Here is a 26,852-nt window from a genome sequence, read left to right on the forward strand (position 1 = left end):
ACAGACCTAGAAAAAAAAATTCTAAAATTCATTTAGAATAAAAAAAAGCATCCAAATAACCAAAGCTATCCTAAGCAAAAAGAATGAAGCCAGAGGCATCACATTACCATACTTGAAACCATACTACAAGACTACAACAACCAAAACTGCATGGTACTGGTAGAAAAAGACACATAGACCAATGGAACAGGATAGAAAATCCAAAAATAAAGCTGCACACTCACAACTATCTGATCTTCAACCAAGTCAACAAAAATAAGCAACCAGGGAAAGACTCCCTCTTCAATAAATGGTGCTGGGATAACTGGCTAACCATTCACAGAAGAATGAAACTGCACCCTTATATTTCACCATTTACAAAAATTAAACCAAGAGGGATTAAAGATTTAGATGTAAGACCTCAAGTTAAACCTAGCAAACACCATTCTGAATATCAACCTTGGCAAAGAATTTATGCCTAAGTCTTCAAAAGCAAATGCAACAGAAACAAAAATTGACAAGTGGGGCCTAATTAAACAAAAAAGTTTCTAGACAGAAAAAGAAACTGCCAACAGAGTAAACAGACACCTTACAGAATGGGAGAATATATTCACAAACTATGCCTCTGACTCAAAATCTGTAAGGAACTTAAACAATTCAACAAGCAAAAACAACATGACTAAAAAGTGAGCAAAGAACATGAATAGACACTTCTCTACAAGCGGCCAACAAGCACATAAAAAAAATGTTCCACATCACTAATCATCAGCAAAATGCAAATCAAAACCAGAGTGAGATATCACCATCTCACTCCAGTCAGAATGGTTATTATTAAAAAGCCAAAAAACGGATAAGTGTGGAGGCTCACGTCTGTAGTCCCAGTATTTTGGAAGCCTCAGGTTGGAGGATCACTTGAGCCCACAGTTTGAGAACAGCCTGGGCAACAGGGCATAATCCCATCTCCATGAAATAAACAAACAAAACATATATATGACTGTATATATGTATATATACTTACATATTTATGTAATTTGTATATGTTTACATATTTATATATCATACATATATATATATATTTTTTTAGTCAAAAAATAAACGATGCCAGGGAGGCTGCAGAGAAAAGGGAACACTTATATACTGCTGGTGGGAATGTAATTGTGTTCAGTGATTGTGTAAAGCAGTTTGGAGATTTCTCAAAGAACTTAAAATTGAACTGCCATTCAACCCAGCAATCCCATTACTGGGTATACACCCAAAGGAAAATAAATCATTCTACCAAAAAGACACATACACTTGTATACTCACTGCAACACTATTCACAATAGCAAAGACATGGAATCAACCTAGGTGCCCAACAACGGAGGGTTAAAGAAAGAAAATATGGTACATAGACACCATGGGATACAACGCAGCCATAAAAAAAAAGAATAAAATCATGTTCTTTGTAGCAACATGGATGCAGTTGGAGGCCATCATCCTAAGCAAATTAATGCAGGAATAGAAAACCAAATACCACATGTTCTTGCTTATAAGGAAGAGTTAAACATTGGGTGCACAAGGACATAAAAAGAAGAACAATAAGTGCCAGGGACTACTAGAGTTGTGGAGAGGGAGAATGAGGCACCTATCGGGTACTATGCTATGTGAATGACAAGACTGGTTGTACCCAAACTTCAGCATCAGCATCACGGAATATACTCATGTAACAAAACTGCACATGTACCCACAAATCTAAATAAAAGTTGATACTTTTTTTAAAATAATGAAACACAAAAAGTAGGTCATGTTTAACTCAGTTTGGAGCACAATAACTCTGAGGCATGGTATGTTACTTCAGTGACAACAACTAGCAGACAGGAATGAAGGGCACAAGCACATAAATGAGAGTTGCAGATGACATATCTGAAAAGATGAGAGTTGAAGCCATGAGACTGAATGAACTGGGATGGAAGAGCAGTGATAGAGGTGGTAGCCAAGGTTAGATGCTGCAGGAACAGCTATATTTTAATGGTCAGGGAAAAGAGTTAATGAAGGGATCAGAGAGCTAACAGGATAAAGAATAAAACACTGATGTCAAATGAGAAGAGTTGCAAAAAAAAAAAAAAGAAAACTAGGTGGTCACTGGGGGGCTGACTAACAGTAATACAACAAAAATAGTAATTAGATAAAGAAAAATATCAGATTTCACACTAATCCAGAGGGCCTTAGACAACAACAAAAAATTGAAACTGAAAATAAAACTGGATTTTACATTCTTCAAGGAAATACAGGAAAGAAGAAACCAGGGTAAAAAAGGGTTAAGTAGTAAGTGGGTAGTCGGGAAACAGAGGCAAGTAGAGATGACTTAAGAAGCCCAGTGATAGGCTGGGCATGGTGGCTCAAGCCTGTAATCCCAGTACTTTGGGAGGCCGAGGCGGGTGGATCACGAGGTCAAGAGATCGAGACCATACCGGTCAACATAGTGAAACCCCGTCTCTACTAAAAATACAAAAAATTAGCTGGGCATGGTGGCGCGTGCCTGTAATCCCAGCTACTCAGGAGGCTGAGGCAGAAGAATTACCTGAACCCAGGAGGCAGAGGTTGTGGTGAGCTGAGATCGCGCCATTGCACTCCAGCCTGGGTAACAAGAGCGAAACTCCGTCTCAAAAAAAAAAAGAAGCCCAGTCATGAAGGGAAAAAGAAAAACAGAATGACAATTTTAAAGAATAATACAGGCCGGGCGTGGTGGCTCAAGCCTGTAATCCCAGCACTTTGGGAGGCCAAGGCGGGCGGATCACAAGGTCAAGAGATAGAGACCATCCTGGCCAACATGGTGAAACCCCGTCTCTACTAAAAATACAAAAATTAGCTGGGTGTGGTGGCGCGCACCTGTAGTCCCAGCTACTCAGGAGGCTGAGGCAGGAGAATTGCTTGAACACAGAAGGCGGAGGTTGCAGTGAGCCGAGATTGTGCCACTGCACTCCAGCCTAGCGCCTGGCAACACAGTGAGACTCTGTCTCAAAAAAAAAAAAAAAAAAAAAGAACAATACAATCAAGGAAGAATCAGAGGCTTTTCAGTTTTTGGTTTTATAAAGCTTGGAAAGGCCCAAGAACATTTGTAGGCTATGGGAAATAATCCAAAAACAGAAGAAAAATCTAAAGAAGCAACATAGAGAGGAAACAACTAATGAAGCAAGGTGCCAGGGAAAGAAGGAAAGGAAGACATACAAGGTACAAGTATAAGATTTTTTGGACACTGTTATGAGAAAAAACAGAGGGAGCAGAGGCTTTTTATGGCAATTTTTGAGGGGGCTTACAATGGGGGACTCTTGGTGGATGGTTTTAATCCTTTGAATAGGTATGAGGTAAAATTATTGCCATAGAATAAAAGGGTTAGGGGCTTAAGAACAGCAGACAAGGATTAAAATAGGCACTACAATGAAAAAGCAAAAAAGGGGATGAACAGAATATAACTCAGCAGCAAATAAGGCCGAGCTGGGCTGTACAACTTACATTTGTAGAACACATAAATGTCCTGGCTTTACAACTTTCTTGGACATTTGGTAACCTAATAATAATGGCAAAAATGCTAGGGATAATGCAGTCTTAACAGAACTTGGAATTAGCAAAGGAGATAAGATGAAAGAAAAACTTAAAACATAAAATGCCGGCCGGGCGCGGTGGCTCAAGCCTGTAATCCCAGCACTTTGGGAGGCCAAGGCGGGTGGATCACGAGGTCAAGAGATCAAGACCATCCTGGTCAACATGGTGAAACCCCATCGCTACTAAAAATACAAAATATTAGCTGGGCATGGTGGCACGTGCCTGTAATCCCAGCCACTCAGGAGGTTGACGCAGGAGAATTGCCTGAACCCAGGAGGTGGAGGTTGTGGTGAGCCGAGATTGTGCCATTGCACTCCAGCCTGGGTAACAAGAGCGAAACTCCGTCTCAAAAAAAAAACATAAAATGCCTTCTTCTAAGTCTTTCACTGGGTAAAAAACAAAAAATAATAGGCTGACAAAATGAAAAGAGGGCTGCCTAAACCCATCCACGGCCATTCTAAAAAACCTCCCATGACACAGATCATCTTAAAGGAAGAAGCAGACAGATAGAGCATAGAAGCCAAAATCCATTTACCTGAATATTCTACCTAAGAATGCTCCCAGGATCCACTAACAGCTAGCTAAACTCTACAAAGTAGAATTTCACCCAGAAAGTTCCTAGATACCCTGGAGTAATTATACAAAAAAAACAGTTATCTTCTATCAGCAAAGCAATATCAAAGATTCAACCAGACTATCAGAACTAAGACAGTTCACCTTTCTTAGGAGTTATCTACTAGCATTACTAAATCTCCTTTCCCTAGAGATTCTAACAAGCAAAATAGTGCCCAGGAGTGTTTAAATATTTTCCTATAGGCCGGGCGCGGTGGCTCAAGCCTGTAATCCCAGCACTTTGGGAGGCCGAGGCGGGTGGATCACGAGGTCAAGAGATCGAAACCATCCTGGTCAACATGGTGAAACCCCGTCTCTACTAAAAATACAAAAAATTAGCTGGGCATGGTGGCACGTGCCTGTAATCCCAGCTACTCAGGAGGCTGAGGCAGGAGAATTGCCTGAACCCAGGAGGCAGAGGTTGCAGTGAGCCGAGATCGCGCCATTGCACTCCAGCCTGGATAACAAGAGCGAAACTCCGTCTCAAAAAAAAAAAAAAAAAAATTTCCTAGAAAGGGTGTATGTCAAGAAAATTTACTGAATACATCAGTACAATTCTGTACTAAGAGTTACAAAGAAAGATATAATATAACAAAAAGATGACAAGTTCCCTGCAGATCATAAACCTATATTCAACCTTATCAAAGAAATAGAAGACACATGAAAATGACTGAACAGTACAACACATTTAAAAGTAGAAATAAGAAGACAAACCAAGCAGTTTCTACCTATAGACATAGATAGATAAATGTACTCAGAACCAAATAGATGGATGCTATAAGAGAACACTTTCTGAAGAATGCTTTGCAGGCCAGTTGTGGTGGCTCATGTCTGTGATCCCAGCACTTTGGAAGACCAGGGTGGGAGGATCACTTGAGCTTAGGAGTTTGAGACCAATCTGAGTAACATAGGGAGGCCCCATCTCCACAAAAATTAAACAAAATTAGCCAGTTGTGGTAGCACATGCCTGTAGTCCCAGCTACTCAGGAGGCTGAGGCAGGAGGATCACTTTAGTTAGCCCAGACCACTGCACTCCAGCCTGGATGACAAAGTAAGACCCTGTCTCTCACACAAACACACACACACACACACACTCTCGCACTCTCTCTCGCTCGCTCTCTCCCTCTCTCTCTCTCCACACCCTCCCACAGAAGACTTCCCATAAAGTTAAACTTTTGAGGCACATTAAAAAATACGGCAAGTGAATTGAAGGCAAAAAAACATCCCAAGAAAAGATATAGGGGCACACATAGGAAACATCCCAAAAAACACATACAGGGACACCAGGTGAAATAAAACATCAAAAGTTACCTTGCCCAGAACAGACAATTAAGGTCTAGGGGTTAGAAGAAATAAACTTGACAGGAAAGGAGGTGGCAGAATGATGGAAGATGAAGAACCTTAGAAGTGATCCCGATGAGTCTGTGTCAACTACAATTTATACTACAGCATAATTTATGTTGAAAATAGTGGCAGGGCTGGATGCAGTGGCTGACTTCTATAATCACAGCACTTTGGGAAGCCAAGGTGGGCAGACTGCTGTAGCCCAGGAGTTTGAGACCAGCCTGAGAAACACGGGCAAAACCCCATCTCTACTAAAAATACAAAAAATTGGCTGGGCGTGGTAGCAGGCACTTGCAGTCCCAGCTACTCGGGAGGCTGAGGTGGGAGGATTATCTAAGCCTCTGGGGTAAAGACTGTGGTGGGCCGTGATCATGCCACTGCACTCCAGCCTAGGCAATAGAGTAAGACCCTGTTTCAAAAAAAAAAAAAAAGGAAGGAAAGAAGGGAGGGGAGGGGAGGGGAGGGGGGGGAAGGGAAAAGAAAGGAGAGGGGGGAGGGGAAAGGGGAGAGGAAGGAGGGGAAGGGAGGGAAGGAGAGAGGGAGGAGGGGAAAGGAGGGAAGGGGAGAGAGAGGAGGGAAAGGGAGCGGAGAGAAGGGAGGGGAGAAGAAGGGAAGAAGAAGGAGAGGGGGAGGGAGAGGGAGGGATGGGAGGAAAGTAGAGGGGAGGGGAGAAGGGAGGGGAGAAAAGTAGAGGTGAAGGGAGGGGAGAAGGGAGGGTAGGAAAGTAGAGGGGAGGGGAGGAGAGGGAAGGGAGGAGAGAATAGTGGTAGGCTAGGCTTGGTGGCTTATGCCTATAATCCCAACACTTTGGGACTGCTTGAGCCCAGGAGTTGGAGACAAGCATGGACAACATAGCGAGACCATGTCTCAAAAAAAAAAAAAAAAAAAAAAATTTTAGCCAGGTGTGATGACACATGCCTGTGGTTCCAGTTACTTGAGAGGCTGAAGTAGGAGGATTGCTTGAGACCAGGAAGTGAACGCTGCAGTGAGCCGTGAATGCACCACTGCACTCCAGCCTGGGTGAAAGAGTGAGACCCTGTTTCCAGAAAAAAGAAAAGAGTGGTAGAAGGTTATTCCAGTATCTCCTAACTTAGATAAGAAGAGATGGAGAATGCATCTTAGAAGGTTGCTATCAGGCATGAGCAGACAACAGCCTGAACCAAAGCAACTACTACAGAACAAGAGGGGAAAATGTAGACCAAGAGACAACATCAAAGATGGGTTGATCTTAAGACCAAAGACAGAAAGAACAGTCAATAAACAGGAGAAACAGTAGAGACAAGAATAATAACGTGTAATTAGGAATCTTATTGGAGAAGGTGGGGATTTGAGGAAGAATTATTTCATTTTATTAGGGCTAGAAATTTCAGAAGGCTGAATAAGCTTTTTTTCCTAACTCTGGCCTTTTTCCTCCCTTGTGGCTTCTTAAAAACAAGAAAGCAATAACATAAAAGGCAGAATGAATAAATTATAAGTAAAAACAAGTCACAGCCTGGCTAATGTGGTGAAACCCTGTCTCTACTAAAAATACAAAAATTAGCCGGGCTTGGTGGCAGGCACCTTTACTCCCAGCTACTCAGGAGGCTGAGGCACAAGAATCACTTGAACCCAGGAGGCAGAGCTTGCAGTGAGCCGAGAGAGTGCCACTGCGCTTCAGCCTGGGCAACAGAGTGAGACTCTGTCTCAAAAAAAAAAAACACACCAGATCCTTTATAAACCTGACCCATAGATTTTGCTATGGTTTAAATGTGTCTCCCAAAGTTCATGTGTAAGAAACTTAATTCCCAATGCAAGTGTTGAGAGATGGGACCTTCAAAAGTGATTAGGTCATGAGAGCTCCACCCTCATGAATGGATTAATGCTATTATCTAGGTTCCTGATAAACGGGTAAGTTCAGTCCCCTCCCTCACTCTCTCCCTTTCTCTCTGCCGGTGCCCTCTCCTGCAGAACTGTAAGAAATAAATCTCCATTCCTTATAAATTATCCACAATTTATAGAAGCACAAAATAAATTATAGAAGCACAAAATAAACTAAAGCAGATCTCAAAATATTTAATGAATATATGCTTAAAACAAAATGAATGCTTAAAATTTAAGAATTCAAATTACAAGAATAAGAATTCTACAGAACTTTAAGCATTAGGTTGCACATTATCCATAAACAATCATTACGATAAGCAATTACAGTTACATTAAATATGCTCCTGGAAGTTGAAAAAAGCAAGCTCTTCTAGAAATGTGAAAAAGTAGAAACCTATTTCTATAACCAAATCATAAGACTTTCCATAAAATACAACCTATTTTAATAGTGTATAAAAACATACCTTTAAGGTTCCATCGGCTGAGCAACTAGCCAGAAGCTTATCATCTGGTGAAAATCTGCAGTGATTGACTGAATTTATATGGCCAAACAGGGTATTTCGACATTGTTTTTGATTCAAATCCCAGAGCTATTTGTGAAAGCAAAAAAGATAAACAACTAGTATTGAGTGGGGAAACATCAAAAATCATATGAAGTTCTTCCTTTTCTCTCACGTAAGCTTTTCGATTACAGAATGATGTTTAAATCACAGTAACACAAACTATCAAACACAAAAGTGTCAAACACAAAGATGAACTTGTGATTAACAAGCAATGGAGCAGCCTTTAAATCAGCATGTAAATCTACTAAGGGCCTCAAAGGCTCACCTAGGTTTTTAGGCTGAGTACTAAATAACTAACTAAACAATTACTACTTATTTTAATGGAATGGTTTAGAATCATTATTATTTTACTCAGTTACAATAAGCTACAGTAAGTGATATACAATATAAATTACTCCCATATTTTTTAAATGTTAGGTTATCAAACCCTAAAAATGGTGGAACAAGTCAAGTACCACCTCCAGGAAGCAATAAACCAAATCCAAAATGTGGCACATTCCATGGGACAAATGACTAAATTGCTCTAATAAATTAAGGGTAAAAGAAAGCAGGCAGAAAAGAAAAAGGGAACTTTAATAGAATAAAAGAGACTTAAGAGGCAGAACAAATGCTACATGAAGTTTGCTTGGATACTGATTCCACTAAACATGACAGAAATGCATGTTTTGAGACTACGGAATAAGTGAACATGGACCGATATACTACAAAACTGTATTTTATCATATTAGGTGTGATAATAGTATGGTATGATAATAAACATAACATTCATATTTAAGATCTCTGAGATGCATGCTTAAGTATTTTGGGTGAAATGTCATATTTCGGATTTGCTGTAAAATCCTCTATTCAGGCTGGGCATGGTGGCTCACTCCTATAATCCCAGCACTTTGGGAGGTAGAGGTGGGCGGATCACCTGAGGTCAGGAGTTCAAGACCAGCCTGACCAACACAGTGAAACCCAATCTCTATTAAAAATACAAAAAATTAGCTGGGAGTGGTGATGCACACGTGTAATCCCAGCTACTCAATAGGCTGAGGCATGAGAATTGCTTGAACCCAGGAGGCAGAGATTGCAATAAACCAAGATTGCTCCACTGCACTCCAGTCTGGATGATAGAGGGAGACTCTATTCAAAAAAGGGGGAGAGTTTATAAAAGAAGATTGACAAAATATTGATAATTGTTGGAACTAAATGATGGATACCACAGGGTTTTATATTGTTTTCGCCCTTTGGGTAGGTTTGGAACGCATAAAAAATGCAAATAAAAGGGATTATAGTCATCTCTGGTGATTTATGCTAATAAGATTAAACCCAGAAGATGAAATCAATTATTCCCAAATGTTAATTTTAATAAAAATTATTTGGAAATGATCAGTAAGTGAGATACATCCTGTTCCTCATGAGCGCTTCTATTCTCAGCTCCTTTATCCCAGTCCTAGATAAACTTAATTCCTCAGATAAGGCAAATTACATGAAGGCAGCTTCAGAATTACATATTTTCACTGGCTTCTCTCTGCTCAAGAATCACAAGAAATGCATCTTAATAATCCTTACGGTAATAAAGGTAGTATGGCACATCTTAAAGTAAACCTTGTACTTAATTAAAACAGTTTACTAACCAATAACCCCTCTGACATGGCAGAGGTTTTTTTCCTATATTTAAAAGGAGGAAATACAGACGTCCTCAACCCACAAAATGCCAAAAGCAACATCAAAAATTAGTCATAAATAGTACAACAGTCTTGCTTTTATTTTTTAGTGATATATTTATTCAAATAGGGCCAAGTTTTACTGTTACTCTGTAATTTTGGTCCAATCCAGTGTTTTCAAATTGTGCTCTGCAGGGTCCTTGGGATTCTATAAACACAAATATGCCTAAAGAGCACTATGTGGTAGGGACAGGTTAGAGATGAAAGGGAATGAGAGAGAATGAGAGAGGAGGGGAAGAGAGGAGGAGGAGGAGGAGGAGGAGAAGCGAGGGAGGAGGAGACGAGAGGGAGGAGGAGAGAAAGAAGTTCAAGAGGAAGGGAAATGGATAGAGAGGGAGAGAGAGGGAGGAGAGGGAAAGAAGGAGGAAGAGAGAGAAAGGAGAAATGTAGGTCCCATTCAGCCAGACCAACAAGCTTTAACTCTTATACACAGAGGTTCTGTTTAATTTTTCTTCTTAAGAAAAATAAATAAAAATTTAGATTCCTGAACAGGGAGACAGAGAAGGCAATTTTCAGTAACCGTTTCAGTACTTTCTAAAGAAAATTTTTGTAATAATTTATTTAAATGTCAAAACATAGAGTCTATAAGGTTTGAAATCAAACCAAAAAACAATTCAAAAGAAGTTAGCAGATCTTTCTGGGATCCCAGAAAGGTAATCTAGCTATCTTCATCCACTTAAGAGGAAAAAAAGATACAATCAAACATGATCAAGCCTATGTAGAATGAATATTTTGGTTTTCATTTGTGTTATTTTTCCTACCAGCACGTTTTCTCCCTCCTCTCTGTGATAACAGAACCTCTGCTTTGAATTAAGCTCCACTTATGATTCAGATAGAGCTGACCTCACTTATTTGTCCCACTTCCATATAACTAAACTTGTGACCCTTGGACAATCCAAGGATTCCAACCTACTGTCCACTGGGGTTACTCTAGCTATGAGCATCCAAGCCAAACTGAGCCAAACAAAGTCTTCTCTAAAATTACATCTACGGGTTCTAGGAAAGAGCACACTTCTCTTATTCTGTGATTGTGAGCTGTAAGGTAGCCACATTTCCTGTTACAGAAAGAGCATGCCTGAACCAACATAGAAGGAGGCAAGAGTCTGGAGATGGAAAGGCAGGTAGAGCCTGAGAACACAATTTAACCATTTGGAGTCAGCTATGCCTGAAGCCATGCTCCCTCTAGACTTTTCAGTTACAGGAAACAATAGAATATTTTTAAGCTGGTTTTTTTTTTTGCTTCAGCTAATATATTACTGTAGTTTCTATCACTGCCACCAAAAAGTCCTAATAGTAAGATACGTAAGAAAATCGAAGGAGATAATCTGATGTACCTATCAAATTTATCTACATAATTCTCAATATCCACACTTACTTTGAGGACGCAGTCACTTGACCCAGTGGCTAAGAGAAAATGATGACTACTGTTGGTGAAATGGCAACAATTGACTTGCTCTGAGTGCTCATCATAGTTATGTACTAGTTCCCCGGTCATAGAATTCCAAATCTAAAGAGAATAGAGAAAAAAAATTACAAATATCCATTATTTTCAAAGGGAGAACAGAGGGGCAAAGCAAATGAACATTCAAATGCTATCTTATCCTGTCATAGCAGATTTTCCTAGTTGGACAAGATGCTAATGAAACCTTCACCCTTCGTAAAATATGACAATATTTTGCCTCAAATGTTTAAAAAAATTATTTGCAAATAGACATATATGTACCTATAGCATAACTGGAGTATCATAAGCACATTATATTTTCTTAAGGGCAAGATTTCACATGTTTATATGAATGACAACAGGCAGAGAAGTGCTTTAAAAAGGTCAGCATAATAGACTTCTGATCAGAACGGTTGAGCCCAAGAGCTGGCTCTACCACTTATGATTTGTGTCACAAATCCCTAACTTACCTGCATCTCAGTTTCCTCTTCTGTAAAATGGGGATATTTATACCTTTCCTACACAATTTAAGGTATCAAATGATATAATAAACATGACAAGTGTTCTATATACTTCAAGGTACAATATAAATAAGTAAAGGCAGATTGCTTAGTGAAAAAAAATAAAGGCTTTATAGTCTGAGAGAAACCTAGCTTTCAACCCCGTTACTGTTCCCAGTTAATGTAAGCTTGCATAAGAGACTTCATCTCTGAATCTATGTCCTCTTCTATAAATAGGATCAACACTTACCTTGCAAGCTATAGCAGGAAACTAATAATGTAATATAAGAAAGTGTGTAGTATAAAGCCTCTTACAGTATTCCGTTTTCGGTAAAAAGTAATCATTATTCTAGTTACTATGTAAGACAACTAAGCAGTCTATGCCATATAACAACAAACAAAAGAAATAAATTACCTAATGAATCTTCACTAGGATTTTGATTTCTTAGAGGTACTAATGTCCTTTGGCATTTCCTTTGTATCTTATCAAAACACTGATTAGACTCCCCAGAGGTCCAGAGAGTTTATCTTATTTTAAAGTTCCTTAATGGGTATTTCTGCCTCTGGCTTAGAAAATAGAATCTCATTATTATTTCCTTTTACTCCATGTAGCTCTGACTTTGGAACTGTCCTCAGTGGCCATCTCCAAGTCTGACTTAGAGTCAGAGTAGAGGCTACAGAAAACTGCTGGTTATAAAGCCACAAGTCCAGTCTAACAAGAGGTAGAATTTTCCAAGGTCTCAAATTTAGTCTGGACATTCCATAGCCCTCTTCAAGAAAACTTCAGGAAAACATCCAAGTCAAATTACTTGCCCACTCCACCTAGCCAGATCCAGTAGTCCAGATTTAACCCCTTTGAAAGAGGCTTAAAGTAAGGTCTTTCTTCCATATATGAGTGATAACCCACCCCCCCACAAGCCTTCAGTTTCTCTTAAATTCTGTATTACTATAAATGCTACTGCTAAAAGCCAAATTTAGGAACAAGAGAACAATTAACAAAGATAAAAATTATTCTCGGGGCGGCAGCGGGTAGGGGCATGGTGGCTGATGCCTGTCATCCCAGCACTTTGGGAGTCAAAGGCAGGTGGATCAGTTGAGGCCAGAAGTTCAATACCAGCAGGGCTAACATGGCAAAACTGTCTCTACCAAAACTACAAAAATTAGCCAGGCATGGTGTTACAAACCTGTGATCTCAGCTACTCAAGAGGCTGAGGCATGAGGATCAACTGAGTCCTGAAGGCAGAGATGGCAGTGAGCCAAGCCTGCACCACTGCACTCCAGTCAGGGTGTCAGAGCCAGACTCTGCCTCAAAATAAATAGTAAAAATTACCCTGATATTTTTTTCAATTTATATTTTAGACCAATAACACAATTATTAGTCTGTTCAATCATCTGGTTTTGTACTGAATACATAAGCCAGTTGATAAAAGTAAATTTAAAAAAAAAAAAAATGAGTTTGCATTTTAAACTTGTATCTTACAACAGGAATCCCTAAGTTTGTGCAGCAACACTCCCAATCGCAATACCACAACATACTCAAAGATTTCAATGGATATTAAACCCATGGACTCATCTATTAATGACAGACAAATCCATTAATTTGTCATTGCTTTTGCACTGCCTGTTTAATCCTCAAGTTGATCAACTAGACATTTTTGCTGGTGTTTAAAAATAAAGAATTTTCAGGCCAGGCACAGTGGTTCACGTATAATCCCAACACTTCCGAAGGCTGTGGCAGGAGATCACTCGAGCCCAGGAATTGGGGCTTACAGTGAGCTATGATCATGCTACTGCCTTCCAGCATGGGCAAAAGAGCAAAACCCTGTCCCTTTAAAAAAAAAAATAAAGAATTTTCAGATAGTGTTAATTTACAATGGATCAAGTTAGTAGATCAACAGGCAAGAGTCCTTTAACCCTCCTTACTCTGGTCTCATGATTATGGAAAAATAAAATGAATTCTGTTATGATTACAACTCAAGAGGAAAATATTTTCTGACCTTCACTTTTTTATCCACTGAGCAGGTTGCTATAAATCTGTCATCTGTAGAGAACGCACAACAAAGCACTTCATCTTCATGAGCCTTGATTTCTAGGAGTTTCTCTCCCGTTTCAGCTTTGAACACCTGCACAAGTAACAATAAAATCTTTTTATAATAAACCACTTAACTATAGGTCATCAGTCAATAAAAATCTTTAGGAGAGTTTAATCATTATTTTGTAAAACATAAATAAACCTTGGCAAAGCTACTCCCAAAATCAGAATTTCCGTCAGAATGTGTATGCCTTAATGTAAACAGAGAACTATCCACTGTTAAATGTTTGTAAGTATCAATGAAAATGTTATGGGATCTATGGGGAGTAGTTCTTCTGGCTGGAAACCTCTGTGGCCAGTGGCGCCTTTGCCCAAGTTCTGCTTGGGCCCACTGGTCTTGTTTCACCCGCTTGGCCTGACAGGCTGCATTCAGCACACGCTACCAGCCTGGTTCCCAAGCCTGCCAAGGGCTTGTCAGGTGTGGAACAGCGAGGGGTGTGTGAGTGAGCCTGGGGTCCAACCACTGCACACACTCAGACGTGGTGACTGCTGCAGTGAGGCAGCCAGCTCTAGGTGCCAGCACTGGCCCTGGCTCTCTGTGAGGCTGCAGCTGGACCAGGCACACCACAAGCAGCTTAAATGGATGGCATCAGGGAACACAGTGGTGCCCAGAAGCTTGGAGATGCTAGGAACCGCAGGGCCCCAAAGAGGGAGTCACAGCCCTAGCCCATGGAGCTCCCAAGTCTGGGCTCGCCAAAGGGCCTTCACTTCTCTTCACTCGCAATGTGGCAAGCAAGGGGCATATCTCAGCCCTGTTTGTTACAGCTCTTTCAGCCTCACCATTCGGTGGGTCCCAAGTTCTTGTCCCACAGCCAGGAAGAATGTGGTACGCAGACAGGTGGAGGGTGAGCACAAAAAAGAAGAGCTTTATTGAGCCATATAACAGCTTAATAAAGCTGCAGGGGGCCGCTCCTTTCCGCAGTTTAGGAAACCCACGGGGAGGCAGCTACTTTTCACAGCAAGGGTGTGCCAACAAGTATTCAGCTCCTAGCAGAAAGGGTAGTTCCTCTCTGCTAGGCAAGTCCTCCTGACAAATGTTCAGGTATCAGCAAAGAGGGTAGGCTCCCTCTGCAGTTGGTCCTCCCGTCATCTGTACCACTCTCAGCAAAGAGGGGGCACTAGAGTGGGTTGCTCCTCTATGCAGCTGGTCATCCCAGTGTCTGCTCAGCTCTGGCTGAGCCTGGGGCTTTTAAGAGCTTCAGAGGGGAGACAGTGCATGCAAACTGGTCCATGGGCAGCCTTGGCAAGCCAAGAAAAGGTACTAGAAGTTTCCACTCCAGTCCACACTGGCAGCTCAGTGTAGGCTGAAGTGGAAACTTGTAGTACCATGCTGGCCTGAAAATAGGGCTCACACTTTCTGGCCTGAAGGTGGGGCTCTCCCTGGGGATACACCCCCTTCCACCCAGGGACCTGTGTGCCTCCTGCTGCCATTCATGGCACCCAGGAGGTAGATGCCAAGGGGCACCTGCAGGCTAGCACTAAGCTGCCCTCAGCAACACCTCAGCTTCCCTCCTATGCTTATCAGTGCCCGAAGTCCAGAGGGGGCCGAAGCAGCAGGGGGCTGACATGCCAGCACTGCCCTAAGCATGTGCACACCTGGCTGGGCTGCAACAGTACCCAGGCTCAGCCCCAACTTTGCTCTGAGATCAGAGTGGAGAAGGCAGGCAGCAGGGAGAAGGCAGGCAGCAGGAGCAGGCATTTCCAAGCCTGCAAAGGCAGGTGGTCCTTCCAGGACCCCCAAGAGTGCAGGGATTCCTAGGTCTGCAGCCACAGCTTGGGCAGCTATGGCTGCGCCAGGAGGAAGGGCTCCTGCCTGCTCTGTGGAGCCAGAGGCCCGGGCCTGCAGCTGTGATTTGGCGGCTGCAGCTATGCCCAGGAGAGCAGGGCTCCAACCTGCTCTGTGGAGCAGGATTCCCAGGTCCACAGCTGTGGCTTGGGTGGCTGCAGCAGCATCCAGGAGCTCCTACCCCAACTCAGAATGGATGGGGCTCCTGCTTATCCCAGCACCCAGCTGTGCATCTCTGCTGTAGCCAGAGCGATGGCGGCAGCCACTCCAGTCCACTGCTGCCATCAAAAAGAAGTATCAGAGCATAGCTTCAGTTCCTGAGACTATTTTGGCAAATTCTTAACAATCAAATAAAAAACATCTCATTTAATATACATTCTTTCTGGAGCTCAAAAGGCAAAATTAATAAAATTAGTAATAAAGTACATATAGAAATAAGACAGGAAGTCATAATCTTGCAAAGACTAAAAGTATCCTAAATACAAAAGTTTTAATTAATTTCATGTTCTCTTCAAAATCAAAAGGTAGACCACAAACATAAAGAAAACTCATTCATGTTTTCTGAAAACAAAAAGAATCTTAAAAGAAATTATTTAAAATAACTTAGGAATTAGTCTAGTCCAGTTCCTATTTACAAGAAAGAAACCTATGTGTAAGACTCATAAAATAGGTATTTTCTTAATCACTGTTTTTGAGTCACAGCCCTACTACCTGTGCTATGAAGCCCTATGTCTTCTAACAATTATTTCCTCACTACCCTTAGCTAACAAATGGATGGCTAGGAACTGACTGGCAGAGTAAAGGACACTTCCTTGACACCTGTAAGTTTAGAATTAGAAAAACATGTAATTGTATCTTTTAAATCTCTAGAGAAACCTTTACTAAAATGTTCGAGAGAGTTGGATTTCTCTGTTATTTTTAAGTTGCAATTTTCTTCAATTTTAGGATTTAAGCATATTCTAATCTGCACAGAACTAGATACATGCCTCTTTCAATTTTTCTCGAGATACGTTTTACCTGTAAGGTTTTATCGGCTCCACAAGAAGCTATTCTCTGACCATCCTCAGAAAAGCAAGCATGGTAAACAGCATCTGTGTGTGGGCGGACAACTAAGCGGGAAAGATTCATGATGGTTTTTTTGTTTCTAAATACAGGGAAAAAATGAAGAGAAATTCAATATGATAGTAAAAGTAACTATTTTCCTTCCATAATAAAATAAACAGTCTTCAAACATGGTTATGTTCCCCAAAATACAAAATTCTTAAAATTGAATTACTAACATGCAAATGACAGCATAGATCACCTAAAGAAAAAAAATGACAAAAGTAGCATTTGTAAGAGAAATGTTACCCTTTATCAAGTAACCTGTCATGTCTCACAAATGTCACTGAGTTGGAAGAAATCTAATTAATAAAATTATTCAAATCTAGTTAATCAACATATCACTTTCTATTTTCCTTTGATAGATTAATAATGATACATGAGCAGATAAATCATTAGGATACCTTCAAAAAATCTCCCTCTCTTTTTTAAGATAAAAATCATAGCAAAATGCTCATTTTCTAACTGAAGTATGATACTAAGCCATCATTATAATGATGTACTTTAAAACTGCTCTTCTCAGCCAGGCATGGTGGCTCACGCCTGGAATCACAGCACTTTGGGAAGGTGAGGCGGGAGTTCAAGACCAGCCTGGCCAACATGGTGAAAACCATCTCTAATAAAAATAAAAATTGGCTGGGCGTGGTGGCACATGCCAGTAATCCTAGCTACTCAGGAGGCTGAGGCCGGAGAATCACTTGAACCTGGGAGATGGAGGTTGCAGTGAGCCAAGTTCGAGCCACTGTACTCCAACCTTGGGGACAGAGCAAGACTCCATCTCAAAAACAAACAAACAAACAAAAAAAAAAAAACACTGCTTTTCTCAAACTGCAATTATTCAGACATACCAAAAAAGATAAAGCAATGTCATATTCTTTGTATCTTAATCTAATCAGTACCAACTATTCCACTAGTATAGATACTATATTACTGCTCATAGTACTTAAAGTATAAAGGGGCCAGGCATGGTGGTTCACAACTGTAATCCCAAGAATCTGAGAGGACGAGGCAGTCAGATCACTTAAGGCCAGGAGTTTGAGATGGGCCTGGCCAACATGGTGAAACCCCACCTCTACTAAAAATGCAAAAATTAGCAGGCATGGTGGCACACACCTGTAATCCTAGCTACTTGGGAGGCTCAGGCATGAGAATTGCTTGAACCCAGGAGGTGGAGGTTGCAGTGAGCCAAGATCATACCACTGCACTCCAGCCTGGGTGACTGACTGAGGCTCTGTCTCAAAATAAATAAATAAACAATAAAGTGTAAAGGAATGTCACATGTACTTAAAACAGGAAAAACAATTAATGCAGTGTCAGAACTTCATATACATTACACCCCAGTCACTTTGAGTACAAGTAAATATGTCAAATAGTATTGTGCTTATTTTGAAAGTCAAGGGTTGGCAGTCAGACAAATCTAAAGGGCAACCTCATTTCTACTACTTATTAGGTGTATAAATGAGCAAATTACTTAACCTAACAAGTTTTTATTTCTTCATATGTCAAATGGAAGTAATGATATCTATTCTAAACAGCGCCCAACACATAAAGGTGTCACTATTATCATTCTTCAAATAACTTACACACACACAAGACAGATCAAGTGATAAAAGTGAACACAAAGGTAAATCAGATTTAGATCCTGCCTACAAAGTATCACACTTTAGTATAAGTGATAAAACAAACAAGCACGTTTCTTCCTCAGTATTGATGAGGGATTGGTTCCAGGACCCAATACAGATACCAAATGCTCAAGTCTCTTATATAAAATGGTATAAGATTTGCATATAACCCACTACATCCTCCTGTATACCTTAAATCATCTCTAGATTACTCATAATACCTAGTACAATGTAAATGCTATGTAAACAGTTGTTATACCATTGTGATTAGGAAATAAGAAAAAAGTATGTACATGTTCAACACAAACATAACCATATACTTTTTTGTTCTAATATTTTCAATCCATGGTTGGTTGAATCCATGGATGCAGAACCCATGAATACAAAGGGCCGACTGTATAAGAACTAGAGTGATGACAACTAGAAGAACAGATAAGTTCTAGCAACATTAAGAGGATTAGATTTTAAAATGTTACGTCTGCTTGATCTATCTACTCAATTCCTCAAAACTCAGAAAGTGACCTTCATAATAATAGACATACAGTAGATGGCCCAAAAGTACTAGATAAATAACAAATGAATGAGTAAACAAATTATTTCACTGAAAACAGAAACTCAATTCAATTTAGACTTATACGAACCTAAACCTTTCTATAGTAAACACGAAAAAAGTTTCTAGTACTGAAATAAAGTATTCTTTGAATATGGCCTGGTCAAACACAGTTTAAAAATAAGCTATAAATAGCTAACCATTCTATGAGAGAACATCACAAGAAGAAATGCAGTTGATGCAACAGGAGAAAAAGAAGAAAAAGTAAAAACTCAGCATAACAAGAACTAAGCCTATACCCTTTGATCAGACCGAGTATTAAGATTTGATTTCAGCCACTAACTAAAGCATGAATTCATTCAATCTTCCACAAATTTCTACTAACTACCAACTATATGAATCAGAAAAAAATGCTAAATGCTATTATTAATAACGACTAATATTTATTGAGCACTTTCTATGAACTGGGTACGTTCTAAGTACTATATGTATATGTTTATATATATACATACACTCATTTATTCCTCATGATAATGCTATAAAATACTACCATTAGGCAAAAGAAGTTAAATAACTTTCCGCTTATAATACATGACTAATATAGCAGAGCTGGGATTCAAGGTCAGGCAGTCTAGAGCCAGGGCATGTTATTTTAACCTCCAAACTATTCTATACTTCAGAACACATGGACTATTATGAGAGAAAACCAAGTAAACAGATAATCACTATAAAGCATGACAAATGCTATTACATGGGTCATATAGTACTCTTAAACACAGACAGATCTAATCTAGCCTCAGTAAATTAGGGGGCTGCTTCTCAGAGAGAGACAGAAAGAGGGAGAGAGAGAGACCTCCACTTCACAAGACAGTGTTAAAGAACGGTCAGCTCTGGAAAGTGGGAAGGTAGGACAGAAATGTCTAGTCTTTGACTTTTGGTCTTACATCCTATTAATATTGCTTTTTGTCTTAGGAATACATATTATTTAAAATAAAACCAGTTGGGTATGGTGGCTCACTCCTGTAATCCAAGCACTTTGGGAGGCAAAAGAAGGAGGATCGATTGCATCCAGGAATTTGAGATCCGCCTGGACAACAGAGTGAGATCTTATCTCTAACAACAACCACCAAAAAATTAGCCAGGCATGGTAGCATGTGCCTGTAGCCTCAGCTACTCAAGAGGTTGAAGCAGGAGGAATGCTTGAGCCCAAGAGGTCAAGGCTACATGGAACAGTGATTATACCACTGTACTCAGCCTCAGTAACAAAGTGAGAGCCTGTCTCAAAAATAAATAAATACATAAAATCAACAAAAATTAAATTTATATCTTAACTAAAAAAAGTTTTTTTAAATTCCCTCAGATACCACCTCCTTCGTGGAACCCTCCCTTGAATTTCTCATTTTTCCAAGTCAACTACTTACTCGTTCTATCTCTACTTATACATAGTTCTGTTGTTACACTCATCACATTATATTGTTAATTATTTGCTTAAACTCCTTTCTCCACTACTAGATTTTGAACTCCTTGGGGGAAAGACTTCACATCTATTAACAGTGCTTAACACAGTACAGAAACTCAGATGCCAATGCTTAGCACATTAGAGAAATTCAAATGCTTCTTGAACTACACTGAATCAAGAACATCACCTACAGTAATCTGACTTATTAGGAAACAGAGCCTAATGCCATAAAGATCACAGACACTAGTCGGGCGCGGTGGCTCAAGCCTGTAATCCCAGCACTTTGGGAGGCCGAGGCGGGTGGATCACGAGGTCAAGAGATCTAGACCATCCTGGTCAACATGTTGAAACCCCGTCTCTACTAAAAATACAAAAAAATTAGCTGGGCATGGTGGCACATGCCTGTAATCCCAGCTACTCAGGAGGCTGAGGCAGGAGAATTGCCTGAACCCAGGAGGCGGAGGTTGCGGTGAGCCGAGATCGCACCATTGCACTCCAGCCTGGGTAACAAGAGCAAAACTCCGTCTCAAAAAAAAAAAAAAAAAGATCACAGACACCAACCTGGACTTCAGTTTAGATATAGATTATACATACAAAAAGAGAACCATTCATATTTATTATTTCAAGCTATAAGGGAAGCATGGCATATGGAAAGAGTATGCAAAATAAAGCCAGACAGATCCAAGATGAGTTTTTTTTTCTTTTTGAGATGACCCAAAAAGAGTCATCCTTCTTTTTGGGCAACACACTCTGTTGCCCAGGCTGGAGTGCAGTGGTGCAATCTCGGCTCAGTGGAGCCTCTGCCTCCCAGGTTCAAACAATTCCCCTGCCTTACCCTCCCAAGTAGCTGGGATTATAGGCATGCACCACCACATCCAGCTAATTTTTGTATTTTTAGTAGTGATGGGGTTTCACCATGTTGGCCACGCTGGTCTTGAACTCCTGACCTAAGGTGATCCACTCACCTCGGCCTCCCAAAGTGCTGGGATTCAGGCATGAGCCACCATGCCTGGCTACAAGACCCAAGGTTTAAATCCCATTCAGCAAGTCACATGAACTAAGCCAAGTCCAAATCTCTCTGTGTCTCAATTTTCTCATTTGTAAAATGGGGCAAGTAACATTTACCTTATAAAGTTGTTTCGAAGATTAAAGAGAATAACGCGATTATGTAGCATATAACAGGCACTAAAAAGATGGTATTAATAGTGATCCTTTCCTTTTTATAAGCTGGCAAGATTAAGGTAAGAACAAAAGAGCCTCCTTTAAGAGACAGAATATCCAGGGTTCAGTGGTCACTTAATAAGGACTATATATACAAAGTGCAAATTACTTTACAGCCATTATCTCATTTAAATCTTCACAGAAGTCCAGGCGTGGTCACTCATGCCTGTCATCTCAGCACTTTGGGAGATCATGCAGATCACTTGAGGTCAGGTGTTTGAGACCAGCCCGGCCAACGTGACAAAACCACATTTCTACTAAAAATACAAAAACTAGACAGGTGTGGTGCTGGGTATCTATAATCCCAGTTACTTGGGAGGCTAAGGCAGGAAAATTGCTTGAATCCAGAAGGCAGAGGTTACAGTGAGCCAAGATCACACCAATGCACTCCAGCCTAGGCAACAGAGTGAGACTCTGTCTCAAAAATAAATAAACGGGCCAGGCACGGTGGCTCACGACTGTAATCCCAGCACTTTGGGAAGCCGAGGTAGGCAGATCACAAGGTCAGGAGATCGAGACCATCCTGGCTAACACGATGAAACCCCGTCTCTATTTCTGAAATAAATGAATTAATTAATTAATTAATCTTCACAGAAATAGCACTTATTTCAAAAGATTGTTATCTCCATTTTACATATGAGAGAATAACCTGTAACTTGTTCAAAGTCACAAAATTATTAGGTTTTAGAACTGAGGCTCAAACCCAGGTCTGTGGCTCCAAAGTCCATGCTCCTCACCACTAAAATTACTGTAAGTCAAGTACTTGATACTGATATTTAGGATTACTCGTCAAAATGCCTTATAGGCATCTATTTATATGGATTCTTTAAAAATACAATTGTTTTCTCCTATGCTTACTTCTCTAGAACTTTTCAATAAGTAAGAATGCTTATTAAAAGTTCCAGCCCTTTTGAAAGTAGTTAAATCTTCCTGGAGTGAATATATTCACCACCTGAAAAATAATGACATAGTTAGCACACCGCTCCCATTGGTTTCTCTCCTAACCTACTTACATCCATTCCAGGTAAAGCGTTCCATTATCGACCTCCTGCTTGGCCTGCAGCTTAGCTTGCTGATAAACTTCTGAAGTTTCTGGCTCACAGAGACCCAGCTGTACAATATTAGGAAATGGCTGTCGTCCAAGAAGGTGTCCATTTAAAGATAAAAACTCCTGAAAATTCTCACTGACTGCACAATCCTACAAATAAACTGAAATCTCTTAGAAACACAATCAGAGCCACAATCTAACATTTTTCTGCTTCTGTGATCTTGCCACTTTAAAAGCTTAAATGAAATATTCTTTATATGAACTAAAATTGAACAGACAACCATTAGGTAACAAATATATAGTGATCCTCTTCTAACTTTTAAACATAGGGTAAAAATCTCATTATCAAACACATTTCTTAATATATTCTTTTTTTAAAAAAACTATTGAACATCTTACTTTCCTAGCTTTTAAACCTCATTCCTACCTACTTTCCCAGGAGGGTGGGAGGCAAATTAATTAGACTAACCAAAGATCAAAGTAGGGAAATTCTCTTCACCCCTTCTATGCTCTTCTTCTGCTCATCCCCATCATTAAATCAAGAATTAAATGTCAAAAAAAAATGAGATTCCTTTAAGCACAAATTTTTCATATTAATATATACCTTTTCATCTAGTATATGTCTGTATTCCACAAATTCATGAATCAGATGAGCAGGGCCTACAAGTTCTGTTTTTGCTTTAATCCAATCCAGGGAAAACATTAAAGCACAAAGTTCCTTTTAAAAAAAAAGTAAGATCAGCAGCACTGTTAGAGATAAAAAAAATTTTAGGTATAACATCATTATCCTAGCACTACCAAGAGAAACCTAGTAGATATCTAGAATTTAAAGGATGCAAAGGAAGCTAGTAAAAAAGAACACATAAATAGTGCCAAAGAAACATAAAATGAGCCTCATACTTTAGCTCCAAATAAATTTCAATTGGATTAAAAATTTAAATAGAAAATAGAAAACCTTTAAAAATATAGAGAATAGGCCGGGTGCGGTGGCTCAAGCCTGTAATCCCAGCACTTTGGGAGGCCGAGGCAGGTGGATCATGAGGTCAAGAGATCGAGACCATCCTGGTCAACATGGCGAAACCCCATCTCTACTAAAAATACTAAAAATTAGCTGGGCATGGTGGCATGTGCCTGTAATCCCAGCTACTCAGGAGGCTGAGGCAGGAGAATTGCCTGAACCCAGGAGGCGGAGGTTGCGGTGAGTCGAGATCGCGCCATTGCACTCCAGCCTGGGCAACAAGAGCAAAACTCCGTCTCAAAAAAAAAAAAAAAAAAGAGAATAAAAATAAATATTTTTGTAAGCTTGTAGTGAAGGAAATCTTTGTAAACATGACCCCAAAGCAAAATATGAAAAAAAAAAAAAAAAAGGAAAAGTGCAGTTAACTACATAAAAAAGTGTATTTAATGACTGGGTGCGGTGGCTCACACCTGTAATCCAAGCACTTTGGAGGCCAAGGCGGGTGGATCACCTGAGGTCGGGAGTTCAAGGCCAGCCTGACCAACATGGTGAAACCCCATCTTAATAAAAAATAAAATAAATTTTTTAAAAGTCTATTTAACTACATAAAACTTCAAATCTTCGATACAGTAGAAAGCAATATAAATTAAACTCAAGACCAAAGAAGTTTATTTATTTATTTATTTATTTATTTTTTTAGACAGAGTCTTGCTCTATCACCCAGGCTGGAGTGCAGTGGTGCAATCTCGGTTCACTGCAACTTCCACCTCCCCTATTCAAGCTATTCTCTTGCTTCAGCCTCCATAGTAGTTGGGACTACAGGAATACGCCACCATGTCTGGCTAATGCTTTGTATTTTTTAGTAGAGATGAGGTTTCACAGTGTTAGCCAGGATGGTCTCGATCTCTAGACCTCGTGATCCACCAGCCTCGGCCCCCCAAAGTGCTGGGATTACAGGCATGTAAACATACTTTGCTAGACAAAAAAAAATAAACTATAACAATTTACCATGCATTATAACCAAGAAATACCATACCTGAGCATAGAAAAATTACTGAAAGTACATATGGTTTTCCAAATGTAAACATTCTAAATAGCTCCTTAGTAGTCATGACTTCACTCAAGTATCATCTATGTGCTAACAATTCCCTATTTTCATCTTTCATCCATAATTCTCCCCAGAATTACAGATTCATATACCTACCTGCCTATTCAATATTTCCAGCCAGATGTCTCAATAGGTATATTAGACTTAATATATCCAGAATGAGTTCTTAACCATCCCCATTCTTTGCAGGAAAAAATCTTGTTCTCCTACAGACCTCTATTTCAATTCATGGCAACTCCATTCTTTCCATTGGAGTTGGAATCATCTTTGATTCTTCTCTTTATCTTATAATGCACATAAAATCCATCAGCAAATCATGATGATTCTACCCCTCTATCTTCACTTTCTTTGCCCTTCAATGCTCTGTCCTTCTTCTGAGCTCTTAACTACCCACTAAAATATGATAAATTTGTTTAATGTCTGCCTCCTCCCAGAACATAAACTCAATGAGAGCAAAGACTTTGTGCCTGTGCTTTATCCTCCTAAAGAAGAGTAACAGACATAACAGGCACTCAATAAATATTTAATGAATCAATGAATATACCTTTCCACTACCCATTTCCTCTCAAAGCTTATAAAACAAATCCGTATTGCCCAAAAAGGAAAGCTGCTAGTATGAAGAAGGTTAATTGTGAGGTGGTTCATTTACTAGTTACTAAGGTACCTTTATTAATCACTACAGGTAAAAACAAAATAATTATATAGGCTATAATCCTATTTTTACTAATAAAGAAAATTATACTAATAGGATAAAACATGTTTATAAACAGGACAGCAAAGCAAAATACCAAACAATGACGACAACCAAAGTGGTAAATCTAACTACATAAAAATTCAAATCTTCAGCTGGCCATGTGGCTCATGCCTATAATCCTAACACTTTGGGAGGCTGAGGCGAGTGAATCACTTGAGCTCAGGTCAAACTCAGGAGTTCAAGACCAGCCTGGGCAACATGGTGAAACCCCATCGCCACCAAAAATACAAAAATATTAGCCAGGCATGGTGGTGTGTGCCTGGTAGTCCCAGCTACATGTGGGACTGAGGTGGGAAGATCGCTTGAGCCCAGGAGGTTGAGGTTGTAGTGACTGAGATTTGTGCCACTGCACTCCAGCCTGAGTGATAAAGTGAGACCCTGTCTCCAAAAAAAAAAAATCAAATCTTCAATACAATGGAAATCAATATAAACAAAATTCAAGACAAACTATAAACCAGAAAACAGCACTTATTTGCAATATTTAAGGAAAAAAGTAAAGTCAAATAAAAGAATTTTTAGGCCGGGCGTGGTGGCTCACGCCTGTAATCCCAGCACTTTGGGAGGCTGAGGCAGGTGGATCATGAGGTCAAGAGATCGAGACCATCCTGGTCAACATGGTGAAACCCCGTCTCTACTAAAAATACAAAAAATTAGCTGGGCATGGTGGTGCGTGCCTGTAATCCCAGCTACTCAGGAGGCTGAGGCAGGAGAATCACCTGAACCCAGGAGGCGGAGGTTGCGGCGAGCCGAGATCGCGCCATTGCACTCTAGCCTGGGTAACGAGCGAAACTCCGTCTCAAAAAAAAATAATAATAATAATAATAATTTTTAAATGGGTCATCTTACCTTGTGCATCTTGGCACTGGCCATGTGGTAGGCCAGAAAGTTGTACCAATACATACAGTCTTCCTGATCTGGTAAAAGACTTGGCAGCTGGTAATATCTCTGAAACTGAGTGATTATCTTCTTATGTAGATCCTGCAACCCAAATGAAACATTTCAGAAGCCAGAAACAATTTTATAACCTAAGCATCACAGTAACTTCAGCTTCCAAAGCTATTAAGAATGTACAAAGGCCAGGCTCAGTGGCTCATGCCTGAGGATCACTTGAGGTCAGGACTTCCAGACCAGCCTGGGAGACATAGGGAGATACCCCTATGTTTTATTTTTGACGAAAAAAAAAAATCAGTCAGGTATGGTGGCATGTGTCTACGGACCCAGCTACTTGGGAAGTAGCTACTCAGGACCACTTGTGCCCAGGAGTGCATGCCAGCCTGGGCAACAGAGTAAGACCCTGTCTCAAGGAAAAAAAAAAAAAAAAAAGAAAGAATATACAGAGAATCTCCCCACAAAATAATGACTTTACAGTGGAGAAACCTGGCAGATACCACTTTAACCAAATTACCAACATTAACATCACCCATAATAAAACATATCAACACCAAGAGGCTGAGCACAGTGGCTCATACATATAATCCCAGCACTTTGGGAGGCCAAGCAGGTGGATTGCTTGGGCCCAGGAGTTCAAGACCAGCCTGGGCAACATGGCAAAACCCTACCTCT

The 26,852-nt window shown here is 40.1% G+C and overlaps 1 protein-coding gene across 5 annotated transcripts in view; it reads right to left on the minus strand.

Moving 5' to 3' along the window:
* Positions 1–26,852, minus strand: part of APAF1 (apoptotic peptidase activating factor 1) — a 93,205-nt gene that overhangs the window by 40,301 nt on the left and 26,052 nt on the right. For 4 of the 5 annotated variants that reach the window (XM_039471683.2, XM_074402382.1, XM_074402383.1 and 1 more), the window contains 7 exons: positions 26,136–26,267; positions 23,074–23,187; positions 22,435–22,619; positions 16,486–16,612; positions 13,588–13,713; positions 11,025–11,156; positions 7,842–7,967 (listed from right to left, as the gene is read on the minus strand). The exons of the other annotated variant lie outside the window; for it this stretch is intronic. In XM_039471683.2, coding sequence (XP_039327617.1) covers positions 7,842–7,967; positions 11,025–11,156; positions 13,588–13,713; positions 16,486–16,612; positions 22,435–22,619; positions 23,074–23,187; positions 26,136–26,267 — 942 coding nt within the window. The remainder of the gene's footprint in view (positions 1–7,841; positions 7,968–11,024; positions 11,157–13,587; positions 13,714–16,485; positions 16,613–22,434; positions 22,620–23,073; positions 23,188–26,135; positions 26,268–26,852) is intronic. 5 annotated transcript variants of the gene reach the window in all.

Source organism: Saimiri boliviensis, chromosome 7 (genome assembly GCF_048565385.1).
Source record: "Saimiri boliviensis isolate mSaiBol1 chromosome 7, mSaiBol1.pri, whole genome shotgun sequence".
Classification (NCBI taxonomy): Eukaryota; Metazoa; Chordata; class Mammalia; order Primates; family Cebidae; genus Saimiri; species Saimiri boliviensis.